Consider the following 13,118-nt stretch of genomic DNA (forward strand, 5'->3'; position numbering starts at 1 on the left):
CTTTTTCATTGCTTTGGAAAAGAGGAGTGGGCTGGTTATCGCAGACCATAAAGTGTCACTTTGTTTTCATCACCTTTAAGGGGACAGAGCCTAGGCAGGATCTGCTTCTAATTTTGATAGTAACTCTTGAGGAAACAGTGGAGGAAAGGATACTTATTACCGCACATAGAAGTAGGGAAATGGTGCTGTTCTCAAGCAGCACCTTGCAACCCTCAAATGCATATGACAGGGCTACAAAGTGTCAACTGCAGTGAATGACAATTTATTTTTTGGCTTATTATTTAGCACTGAAAAGCATGTAGTGGAGATGATTACAGTAGCACTTTGGGAAACTGAGGTACTCTGTGGCCCATGCTTTGGAGAGATACTATGCATGATCTTCCACCAGGCTAATCAGGAAACCTCCAAAATCCATATTGCCCCAGGGAAGGATGACCAGCCCTGAAAAAGTCCATTGTCCAATAAGGTGATACTTTCTTGACGTTTTTAAAGCTTGCCTTTTGGATTTTCTGGACCAAATAGCCCACTTTTTCTTTTGAAGAAAATGAGAGTTTATTTTTTAAAATATGTGAGTGGAGGGGATAAGCTAGTATGGTAGTACAGGGGGTAAATAAGGAGAAGACTTGGACACTTATATTACAAACTCTCCTGGAGGTTTCAAGTAGCATCATTAAAGAGGCTTCATTTTTGACTTCATCTTCTTTGTTATCACCTAATTCTCCTGAAGTGATGGCAGAGACTCTGCAATAATACCTGACCCTGGAGAGGCGAACCTGGCAAGAGAGTGGATAAGCAAATTGGTCTATATAGCATGTTGACTTTTGTATTAATGCAATCATTTTTCTTTGTTTATTACAGTGTTAAATAAAAGTTTAACATAATAAATGTGTAGAATAAGTGTGCAATAACAAAAGAAAACTCTTGGTATAAATTTCAGTTTCTGTATTCCTTTCTTATACTACTTGGCTTTTCCCATAATATTATTAGAGCAAGACTGTGTTAATTGTGCATCTTTTTAAGAAATGTGACTTTGGTTAAGTAAGTTTTTTTGGTTTAAAAGTGACTTTGGTTAAGCATAGTTTTCAATAGTTTGGTTTGGTTTTATAGAGTGTTCTCCATAAATATTTGAATGCACAAATATCAGATGTGCTATTTAGAAAAATCATATTAATGTTTTAGTTTTTAAAAGGAGGACACAGGTTAGAAAGGATGGGGAATGCGCAGACTCATATTGCAAAAATAATCTACAACCAATATAATTTATGTATGAACCATATAAAATTAGCAATTTCATTTATAGACTTCAAGAGTTTCAATACATGCATGTTCAAATGTTTTAACCTACAGATACTAGCAAGAGCCTAGATATTTTTTCTCTTCCACCATTCCAGATAAAGAAGAAACTCTTCCTGAGAAATTAGTATTAAAGTCTCTTACTCGGCAGTGTGGTATTTTTTGGCCTTGATGTGTCTATTCTATAATAGGATAAGTAGTTCTCCCTAGAGTTTGGTCATGTGGATGCCCACAGGAGATTTCAGAAATATCGTGTATATCACCAATTGTCTAAGTTGAAGAAAGCATTTTTAGTATTTCCCTCAAGGCTGACTATTTAGCACCTCCACTGTTTTTTCTTCTGGAAACTTTGGGTCAGTCCATGTGGTTTATGAAGACTGGAGCATACTTGGGCTCCAGGTATACCAGGAATCCAAGAGTGGTTGGGAGCTAGGGGAGTGAAACAGGTCTATAAAGTAAGAATGGCGTCAAGGAAGAACAGTTTTCATGAAGGGAGTGAGCTGACTCATGTGCTACCAGTGGAAGATAGATCAAGATTTGTTGGCAAGGTTCAGTTACCGACTTGTAGAATTTGAACCTCCTATTTCTGCTCCAAATACCAAGGTTAGCAGTGGGATGTCCTTACAGACCTGTTAATTTGTTTTGTTAACTTGTTCTTATGGTAGATACTTTAATGACAGTTGATTTGGCTCTTCACAAATCATTTCATTATGCCTAGAAGAAAAGCAATTGGAAACCTATATGCCACTGATAGGGACTCAGTGGCATTACTAATTCTGAGGCTTGCACGATAATTCTAGTCCACAACTGCTAGTTTAATAGTGTCATGGGGTTGAATGATGGAGTGCTAACCTTGGTTAATTTATTTTATGTTATTATTATTTTTTCTTTAGAGTACTTCTCATCTGTAGTCAGCAAAATTCTGTGGGCAAATTGATGTTCTGTGCAGGCCGAATAGATCCTGAACTTGAGTTGGCCTAGACGTGTTTTTTACTGTTAAGAGAACATAATTCAGGATGAAAGCTTGTCCTCCGAAGAACTAGAAATCTAGGTAGCTTGGTGAAATTTTCAAAAAATGTTAAGAAATTCCTGTGGAATGTATACAAGTCAATGGTTTAGAGATATTGGCAGTTTGAAATATGATAAGGAAGGTTTGTGAAAGCTGATCATATGAGTTTTTTCCTTTATTCTGTTGATTCAGTTAATACTGATTTATGTATATTGAAACATCCTTACATCCTTGCAATAAATATCTTTTAGAAATGATGAATTACATTTTTGATAGGCCTTTAAATTTGATTTATTAGTATTTTGTTGAGACAAGGACAGATCATATAAAACTATAAGCCAATATTTCTGATAAACATAGTTATTGGCCTATAGTTCTTTTCTTGTGAGTGTGTGTGTTGTCTCCTATTGATATTAGAAGGATGCTGGTCTGGTAGAATGAGTTTGGAAGATTTCCCTTTGTTTTAATTCTTTGGAATAGTTTGAGAAGAATGGACACTCATTCTTAAAATTTGTTTAACCAGGTATGGTGGCACATGTCTGTAATCCCAGTTTCTTGGGAGGCTGGAGCAGGAGGATTACAAGTTCAAGGCCAGCCTGTTAGTGAGATTTTATCTCAATGGAGGCAGAAAATGCATCAGATAAAATTCAACATCTCTTCATGATAACATCCCTGAACAAATTAAGTATAGAAAGAATGTATGACAACCCAAGGAAGGCTGTATGTGACAAAATCATAGACAGCTATAGAGTCAATGGGAAGAGCTGCAAGCCTTTCCTATAAGATCTGGAAAAATACAAGGATATCCACTCTCACTTCTCAAAAGAGCACTGGAAGATTTAGCCAGAGCAATTTGACTACAGAAAGAATTAAAGGAATTTGATTAGGAGGGCAGGAGGTTAAATTATATGTTTGTAGACGCTATGATTCTAGGTATAGAAAAACCTGAAGACTCCACTGAAAGACTATAAGAAGTGAAACAATTTCAGTAAAGGATACAAAATCAATATGCAAAAATCAGTAGGATTTTTATATAACGGTAACAAATTTGCTGATGAGAAATCATGAAAACATTTACCCCATTTATGTCAGCAACGAAAATACAAAAACAAACTAAAAGAATCTAGGAATCACTATATCTAAGGAAGCAAAAGTCTTCTACAATAAAAATTGCAAAATACTGACAAAAGAAAGTGAAGATACAAAAAAAAGTAGAAAGTCCTCCCATGCTCACAGATTAGAGGAATTAATATTGTTAAAATGTCCATACTACACTAAGTGATTTAAGATTTGATGCAATCTCCATCAGAAGACCAATGACATTCTTCAGACAACTAGAAAACACAATCCTGAAATTCACATGAAAGCGCAAATAGCTAAAGCAATTTTGAACAAAAAGAACAAAGCTGGAGGCATTGCAGTATCTGATTTTATGACATACTACAAAACCACAGTAACCAAAACAGCACAGTGCTTGTATGAAAACACACACATAGACCAACCGACTAGAATAGATATCACGGAAATAAACACTTACACCTATGGAGAACTGATTCTTGATAAGAATGCCAAAAACGCACATTGAAAAAAAGCCAGTCTCTTCAATAAATGGTACTGGGAAAACAGCACATGTAGAAGATTGAAACTTGACACTTCTCTTACCCATTTAAATATCAAATCAAGATGGACTGTTAAGCACCTCTTGTAAAAAATGCACATTAAAAATTAAAACATTAGTCAAAATTATATTATGCAATGAGTGATTCCTTTGGAAGACAGATTTGCAAATGGATTATTCTTTCAAGGACTTTAACCCCTGTCCCCCTAAAATACCTTTGAACTTCAATATTGTGAAGAATCTCTTTAATGCTTGTCTTCATGAAACACCCTTTTAAAACAGCAATGCCTCTAACCATTCCAGAGCTTTCATCAAGTATGATCTTAATAATTGTACAGTGCACATTTGACCAATGCTAATTGGGCCCTGTTGAAATTGTAACTGAGCTAATACAGCTGAGTAAGTTATACATGTAAGCATATGAATTGTTGGAAAAAAAAAACCTATTTGCACATAAAAGTTCCGTGGACATCTATCAGAGTTGTTTAATGAGCATATGACCAGAAACTCTGTTGAATATTTTTAAAGTTAAAATAAAGTTCTAAAAAGTCAACTCTTACCAAATACAGCAAATATAGATTACAGTAAGAAAAAAGCACATTTTTTGTGTGTGCTAAAAAAAAATGTTACCAAAATATTTTTTTTTTTTTAGATTATGGGATTCCATTTCTTCTTCATTTCTTTTTTGTTTGTTCATTCGCCACCCCCACCTCCCACCTCTCTCTCTCTCTCTCTTCTCCAATCTATAAAAATACAGAATATAATCTCACATTACAATATTCACATTACAATATTGTTTACAATCAAGATGTCTCCCAGAGGAGAAGGCAAGACATGAAGAATGTCTATTATAAAGTTAAGACTTGACTGTACAAACCTATCGTGTGTGTGTTTTAACTAGGATTCACAGTAGATCCAGTGATTTTTCCTCCTGTCAACAATTTATCCATTAATGCATCATATTTTTTATGGGTTGATATACCAGACTATATACTATTTTATCTAACTTATCTTGTTTAGGCTAGAAGATAGTGTGGCAAATATGCATGCTGGAAAACTTTGGGTTCTAAGAAGATACTACTTTATTTTTGGTGATGGAATTCAATGTAACAGTCATTTCTTGCTCTATATAAAGGAAAGGCTGCAAATGGAGAATAACTTTAGTACACCAAGTGGTTTGAAGGTAAGAAAAGAGAAGAAAAGTTCAGTAAAAAGGCCTAGGGCAATAGGATGGGGTAATGAAGGAAAGATGGGAAGGGTGAACTGGAGCTAAGTAAATTCCATGGAGGTGGGTGGGGAAAGGGTGGAGCTGGGACCATTGGCTCAAGAGCTGAGCAAGAGCCCAGAGAATATAAAAGCCTGGTGGAGCCAGGTAGGAAAAGCAGGCTGAAGCCAGGGAAGTTGCACAGGCTCAGGTCTGTGGGTGAGATCTGCTGCATTCTCTAGAGAAAGGCTGCCAGTGCCAAGAAAAAAGGCCCAGATGTCTCACCTGTTCTTGATCCAACACCTAGGAATCTGGCTGCTGCTGAGCCAAGTTTCCACAGCACCCCAACCAGGATGGTGGGAAGAGGCTGTTCAGATGTGTGGTCGCCAATTAGTCCGAGAAGTGATCAACATTTGTGGTCATGTGACCTGGAACAGGCCAGTGAGATATCCCCATCGGAGATCTGCAGGTGAGAGCTTTGGTCTGCCTAGGCTTCCCCCATCCTCCACCAGTGGCCCATCACTTCCCATTGGTTGCTATGGGCCTGCCAACCTATCCAAAGAGGACTCAGGAAGTCTGAGATGTCATCCTGCTAGTGGTGTTTGTTGCCCAAAGCTTGAACCTTTCCTTTGTAACTTGCTTTTATTGAAAGAACCTTGAAGGGAATCTTGCCAGAGGGGGGAGAAATGCAAGAATAGCAAAAAGCCTCATCTAAGAGACACTTGGTATTCTTTTCACCTGGTACCATGTCAACACTGTGGGGACATGGGGGAAGCCACAGAAGAGGTGATGCTGCACAACTTCCAGCAGGAGATAGGAAAAGCTGAGTAGGTCAGATGGCAGGCATGATGGTAACCTAGCTCCTAGGTGGAGCATCTCCTATTCAAAGGAAAGAGGGCAAAAAGTGATCTGGTGAGCTGGTTATCTTCTAGTTTGTGTACCAAAGGATACATTGCAGCATGGTGAGGCCTCTGCTGGGGTCCTGAAAAGTGATACAGCAAGTGTCTTAGAATTAGTGACTATCCTCCTTGTCAAAAACTGGCAGTGGCCTATGCCACGAAGATTACCTCCACTCCCTTTGAATGTACCTTGTGGTGGGAGCCTGGCCTCCCCACCTTTTGAAATAGGTCTCGTAGTTCAACTGTGACAGAGGTGATGGAAGAGAAACAAAAATGACTCGATGAGTACAGAAAAAACATAAAGGACACCAGGGAAAAGGGAAGCTTGCTTCTTAGACCAGGAAAGCTGAAGATTTTATTGTTGCTTTCTAGTTTTAGAAATTGCAATGAATACATTTTTTTAAAGCAAGATACCAGAATTAGGAGCAGTTCAAATATGGATTGGTTTTTAAAAAATATGTTTATTATTTCTAAAGCATTTAGGAAGATTAAATGAAAGCAAGTTAAAGAAGCAGTGAAAATCCATAGAGGGTTCTATTAAATCCAGAGAAAGCAAGTTCAATTACCATCAGTTAAGTGTTTTACATTTTATATGGTGTATGTAACTTATCACAAACCACAAGTAGATTTGTGATACCATTTGCATATGCTATACATAAGTGATCCTCATGTAGAATCAATGTGCAAAATAAATACATTTACTTTTCTTTCTTTTTTGAGCATTACGATGATTTATTGATTAGACATTTGATTGTTTTAAGCAGTAGGCCTACTGAAGATAGAATTACACAGCTCATGGAATAGGAAAAAAGTTCCACCCAGCACCTGCATCATTTCATATTTCCTGGGGACAATTTATGCATTCTGTATCATAGCCTCACCCTAAAACATCTACAGTACTTGATATTGATGAACTTGAGTAGGATATAAGAAACTTCATGGACGCTCAGTTTGACAAGTATCGTTCGTGATGTGACTTTCAGAAACATTCTTAGACACTAGATATAGCACTACCTGCAGTGAGTTTTTGGAAATTAAAGAAAAGAATGCCATTAAATATAATCTTCAAAACAGGAAGGAAAAATATATTTATATGTATATATATTATATATGTATAATATATATATATATATATATATATATATATATATGTATATATATATATCAGAAACAATGTTGCAGTGGGATTTTCTTTCTAGGAAATTAAAAAAGTAACTTTTAATTAATAGGTGATTTTTTTGGTATTAAAAATCAGAGAAAAAAACCAATTTAACATAAATGGAATTTAAGAAGGAATGCAGGACTAATAATATGGATCAAGAGCTGCACTTCTTTGGATAATTTATTAAAAACTGCCAATTGAACATTTTCAGTCAAATTTTATTTAAAAACAACAGCAGATCAACATTAAAATTCAATAATCTTATCTGAGTATGCACTTGACAATGAAGCACATCTGAGTATGGAGAGAGAGAGAGAGAGAGAGAGAGAGAGAGAGAGAGAGAGGGAGGGAGGAGAGAGAAAGATAGAGAATATGAGAGAGAAAAGGGAGGAAGGAGAGACAGAAGACTGGGATTGTCAGCCTGTTGATCCAAGAACAACTGAGATGTCTAATTTCTTCAGTTGAGACCAGGCATAATGTCAAATCTCCATTTTTTAAGAAGGCAATTAAAAATCACAATTTCAACAGCCCACAAATCAAACAAAAATATTATAGAAAGAAGTTAAAACTATGTTCAAAGAGCTTTTTCCTCCCAGCTTGTTTTTAGCACCCCAAGGAAAATAAAAGCGTCCATGACTATCACAGATGAAAACAAAATGTATGTCATTGGAATCAGTTATTTTTCCCTGAGGTATTATTTTCCTGAGGTATAAAATCTATATAGAAAATTGATATCATACTGTAACAAATCGTATTTTCTCTCTCTCTCTCTCTCTCTCTCTCTCTCTCTCTCTCTCTCTTGGATATTGAAATGAGGGCCTTGTGCATGGTAGGCAAGCACTCTACCAACTGAGCTATATCCCCAGCCCCAAATTGTACTTCTCATAGCTCTGTTTTAATTTTGTTTAAACCCTGTTTAATATAATATTTTTCAATGTTGTTTTAATGATTCTGAATCTGGTTCCAGTTCTTTTTTTATTTGCTTTTACGTCAATAATTAATATACTGGCTCCCAGTTCAGGAAAAAAAAAATCTTGATAATGTCTTCATTGACAGCAGCCAGCAGAAATTACTGATGTGCAAGGAAACCATAAAAGATGCAGCTCTCTAGAAAGCACATTGTGTTGACTATTTCGTTATCTGAATATTCTTTTCCATGATTCTTGATGAGAGACTGTTTCAATCTTGTAAACATCAGTGTGCGAGTCTCACTGCTATGCAGTTTCACGTCCTTGGACAAGAAGTGAAAAGCTAGAGGAGTCTGAGTTTTAATGGCTGATAAACCTCACATCCTGTAGAGGAGGAAAACACTTTTTCTTTTTTGATACTTAAGAATGTGGCAGAAACGCATTTTCTTTTCTAAAAAATTTGGTCTCAGAATGTTTCCGGAAGGGTGACATTTTGAAGAAGGAACTGCTGGGACCAGCTTCCATTGAAGTCTTTAATGCTGGGCACCTGGCTGTCCTCTTCTGTTGCTTTATTCAGGCACAGATTACTATTCACATGCCGCAGGGTTAATTTCACTGGATCATATTCCTGGAGCTGGTTGCTTTTTAGGTGGTGGCATTTGAGCATGGTAACTGGGCCATTAAGTTTGGATACATCCAAGCAAAAGTCATCTGTTCTAATTTCTTTATTGGCAGAATAAGAGAAAACCTGATTGCCTCCCATACCATGGAAATTAAAAATTCCAACTTTTTCATTTTCTTTTCTAGCCATGTTATCTAAACACTGATTTGTTTCCACATTTCATATCTCTCCCAAGGAAAAATAGTGATGTGGAATCTGAGAATCAGGGTAAATGTTCTCTAAGTACCAAGAAAAAGGCTTGTATTGTAGTTTGTGTCTTAGACCAAGTCTTGAAGATAAATCCCCATAATCTACCTTTGTCAAATCTGGAGAAATTAGATAGAAAAGATTCTTGAGTTCATCCAACCATACTTCTGCAAGTTGTTTGTTATTTTTATTGATCATTTGCCCTGTGCCTCCTGGAAGTGTGTATGGATCTGGTAGCTTTCCAAAACACATATCCAACATGTGAGTAAGTGACAATTTCCAAAATTCCTCCACATTTCCAAATTCTAAAGGAAATTTCTAGTTTTTCCTCCTCTCCAAATATGCATTCCAGCATCATATGTTCCAATTTCCTGACAGTAATCTCTGTCTATTGGAAAAAGCCCTCCTGCCATTGTAGGTGATCTGCCAGGAAGAGTCTAATCATCTTTCCTTCTGTCTATTTCTCTGTGGGAAACAGGATATCAGCAAAAATTGAGTTTCCAGTTGAATCCACCATAGGTCATATCAGAGCTTGCCATGTACTCAAAAGTATCATCAGTGATCACGTCAATGATGGGACATATATATCACTGTTCTCCTGTCATGTTTGATCCTTGCTAAGAGAGGCTCCGACCACCCCACTGTGCACTGGTGATGAACATCTAAGAATGTGATCACCTGGCCTTTGGACACTGTAGCTCCTTTCAATCTAGCTCTGATCAATCCAGAATGCTATTCCATTCAAATTACATGATCTGACACTTTTATTTATTTATTTTGTATCTTTTTGTGGTGCTAGGGATTGAACCAGGACCTTGTGCATGTGAGGCAAGCACTCTACCAACTAGCTATATCCCCAGCCCGTACTTTTAGTTTCTTCACATAATTCTTTAGAGGTCTTTTCAAAAAGTCTCTATCATTGGTATCATTTACTAGAACAATATCTTCTATCATGTGCTTGGTGAGCGATTAAGGACACTATGGACAGTTCACAGAAGTGTGCTCCAAGCCTCATTATGGAAAACAATCACCACACTTGTGTAGGAAGATTATCTGGATACACCTTTGTTTTACACCCTTCTAAACTAATATCTGGGAAAGATCTGTTGAGTGCAATCATCTCACTTGCCATTAAATTGAACTGATTGATTTTAAACATCTCTTTCATCTTTTCTTGATCCTCTTTAGGAATGACAACTGGTTTCCCAATTTCTCCAGGACCTTCATGAGGTTTTTGTGCTGGCTCTAGAACATCCCTAGCAGGAAGCCCTCTCTCCTTTTTCTCATCACATTTGTTGCATTCACTGAAGTAAAGAAGCAAGAACATATCCAACAGTACCCAAATTAAGGAGGTGGCTAGGACCACCCTGCAATATACAAATTTACTCATGGCACTTTAAGTCAAATGCAAAATTTAAAAAGAAAACACACACACACACACACACATTATGAAAATTATTCCAATCCAGTTTCATCAGAAATCACATTCACACCTCCAAAGCGGTTTTTCACAAGAATTCCAAATCCATGTGTTCCGCATCTTCCTGTTCCATGCGCAGCAGTGGTGGCTGCAAGGGATCCTCTGGCAGTTACAGTGCAGTTCCAATGTGCCACAGAGCAGGCGCTACTCTGTGGCTGCAGTCCGCAGCACTGCACATTTACTTTTCTTTATGGGATTTAAAGTATGATTTAAAGTTATTTTCTACATTGTCAGAGATTGATATAATGCCATTCATTTCATAATTCTTGTATAATAGTTATAAAGAATACCACAGAATCTTGGAATTTACTAATTCAAACTAGGGAAGATGAGATTGCTTTGTATTTGCTTTTTGTTTGTGTTCTTTTAACCTGTTTCTCTTTTCAATATCAAAGTCTATTGACTTGGAATACATAGTCTGGGGAAAAGTGATTGCTAAAGAGATTTGTGAGATACATATCCTCAACTAATTATATCAGAGCTCTTAGAAATTCCTCATTTTAAACTTTATTCTGAAGCAGTAGCTTGCCACCATGAGATTGGATAAGTTAAGGTTATTATGGTTCTCTTTAAGGATTACTATCATGAGTCAAAATTTTTTAGTGATGGAAAAATTACTAAGATAACAAATCAAAATCCAGCATGGAGCACTGGCACACAGTTGTACTCCCAGCAGCTAGGGAAGCTGAGGCAGGAGGATCACCAGTTGAAAGCCAGCCTGAGTATCATAGCAAGGCCCTAAGCAATTTAATGAGACTCTGCCTCAATGCAAATTTTCTTTTAATGTGGTACCTCCAATCCATCTTTTCTGTCCCACTTTGATTAGGCTCTTATGTATAAAATATATTTTCCACTGCTTGAACCACAAAGGTTAAAGTAAGATGACAAATGGTAACTAACATGTGACCATGGCAATGGGGTGAGAGTAAAAACTGGTGGAGGCTGCAGTGAGCTGCAGGTGCCTTCAAAATGATGTTGGGATGTGGTTTAGTGGTTAAGTGCCTCTGGATGCAATCCCTGGTACCAAAGGAAAAAAAAATTCCCTCTTTTGTTTAAATTAGTGATTCAATGAACAGCATGACATCAGAAATATGAGAAATGAATGTCAAAGGGTGAAAAGTATCATGATAAAAGCAAAGAGGGGATGATGAGAAAAAGAGGTGACAGAGGACCAAGTGGAGTAAAGCAGAACTTTGAGAAGATTATAGTACTTTAAGCTATTCAAATACAAGGAAACCAGGTTGCTTAGATAGCAGGATACTTGCTGCTTCTTATTCACTGTTCAAGTATATCATTTTTGTCTCTTCTTACATTTACAGTTTTCCTGATGATTCTTGACATCAATATTGTCTCCCCCTTCCCACTTATTTTTTTTTAAACTTAACAGATATCATGCCATCCTCCCTCAATGAAGATGCAGGTGCCTTCAATATGATGTTGGGATTCAGTCCTAATTTGCCACAACATCTGAGGGCAACACCATCTGAGAGGCTGCCATTGTCACTAGAGCTACAACGACAAGAACCTGCATTAGAGGATTCAAAGCCTAGTCCTGAAGAGTTGAAAGATATTATTCACAATAGACAAGGGGAAGCAGAAAATAGCCTTCCAAAATTAGAATACTTAAGCTTGAATACTCATTCCCGAAAAAAGCGACAGATCAATGAAGATTCGCTGACTGAGAAATGTTGCCAACATAAATGTACCAGAAGATTTCTGCTTAAATTTTGCTAAGATGAAGCTAATTGTGCACATCTTACCTGATGCTCACATGTATTCTTGATGAAATTTTTACTGATATCTCTTTCTGGCTGCATGATTATTAGAATATGAGAAATGACTATATTATTTGATTTTTTCATTTGATGTTAAAGGAAATGTTCTTTCTGTTATTGTAGTTTCTGTGAATAAAACTTCTTGTGCTGAAAGTCTTTTTGTCTTTTTTTTTCACAATCTAATTACATTATTGCTTTTTAGTGCCATTAGTTAAATTTTTTTTCAATCTTTGTCACTTTACCCACACATAATTCATTTTAATGCAATGCCTAACAGGAGTTGCATCAAGTGGACCAAATGCTTTTATTGACATCAATTCTTAGATTAAATATGCCTAAAACCACAAAGATTTGACTCTCTTAATTTTGAAATATTTTTATGTCTTATTGAATCATTCATTGGAAGCAATCAGATTGAACACTCTTTCAACTTTATTTAGTTAAGGACATTCAAACTAAGGTTATATTCTCAGGTGTAGGTGTTGAAAGACAAAAATAATTTTTAAAGGAAATAAATGGATAGACATATAGAGTAGAGAATAAGCAACTCAGTATCATATATATTAGAGATAACTCAGTAAGGAAAGACAGTTTATGTTTAATGTTTTATAACTTACAAACCAATCTTTTAACCAAAACAATTGTAGAGTAATATGAAAACTTGTTAGAAAAGTAAATAACATAGCTGCAATCTTCGTTTTTTGCCAGTTCCTTCAAATTACCTATACATACATGTTAGCCAGCATTTAAATGAGAAGGTAATATATTACACCAAATGTCTGGAATCAGAATTTAAATGGATTAAGACAGAAATTTGCATTTTTAATTGCATACATAACTAAATGACAATGAAACCTATAGAATTGATTAAATCCTTACAAAGCCACTTTGCACAGCTTCAT

General features: G+C 36.3%; 1 protein-coding gene and 1 pseudogene across 1 annotated transcript; one reads left to right on the forward strand and one right to left on the reverse strand.

The window, feature by feature from the left end:
• The first annotated feature begins 5,400 nt into the window (after positions 1-5,400).
• Positions 5,401-12,175, forward strand: LOC143386180 (prorelaxin H2-like). The gene is made up of 2 exons (XM_076841448.2): positions 5,401-5,593; positions 11,829-12,175. The coding sequence occupies exons 1-2, from the start codon at positions 5,401-5,403 to the stop codon at positions 12,173-12,175; spliced, it is 540 nt and encodes a 179-aa protein (XP_076697563.2).
• On the reverse strand, positions 8,560-10,351 carry LOC143390948 (polypeptide N-acetylgalactosaminyltransferase 1-like; annotated as a pseudogene).
• Positions 12,176-13,118: the final 943 nt, after the last annotated feature.

Source organism: Callospermophilus lateralis, chromosome 2 (assembly GCF_048772815.1).
Source record: "Callospermophilus lateralis isolate mCalLat2 chromosome 2, mCalLat2.hap1, whole genome shotgun sequence".
Lineage (NCBI taxonomy): Eukaryota > Metazoa > Chordata > Mammalia > Rodentia > Sciuridae > Callospermophilus > Callospermophilus lateralis.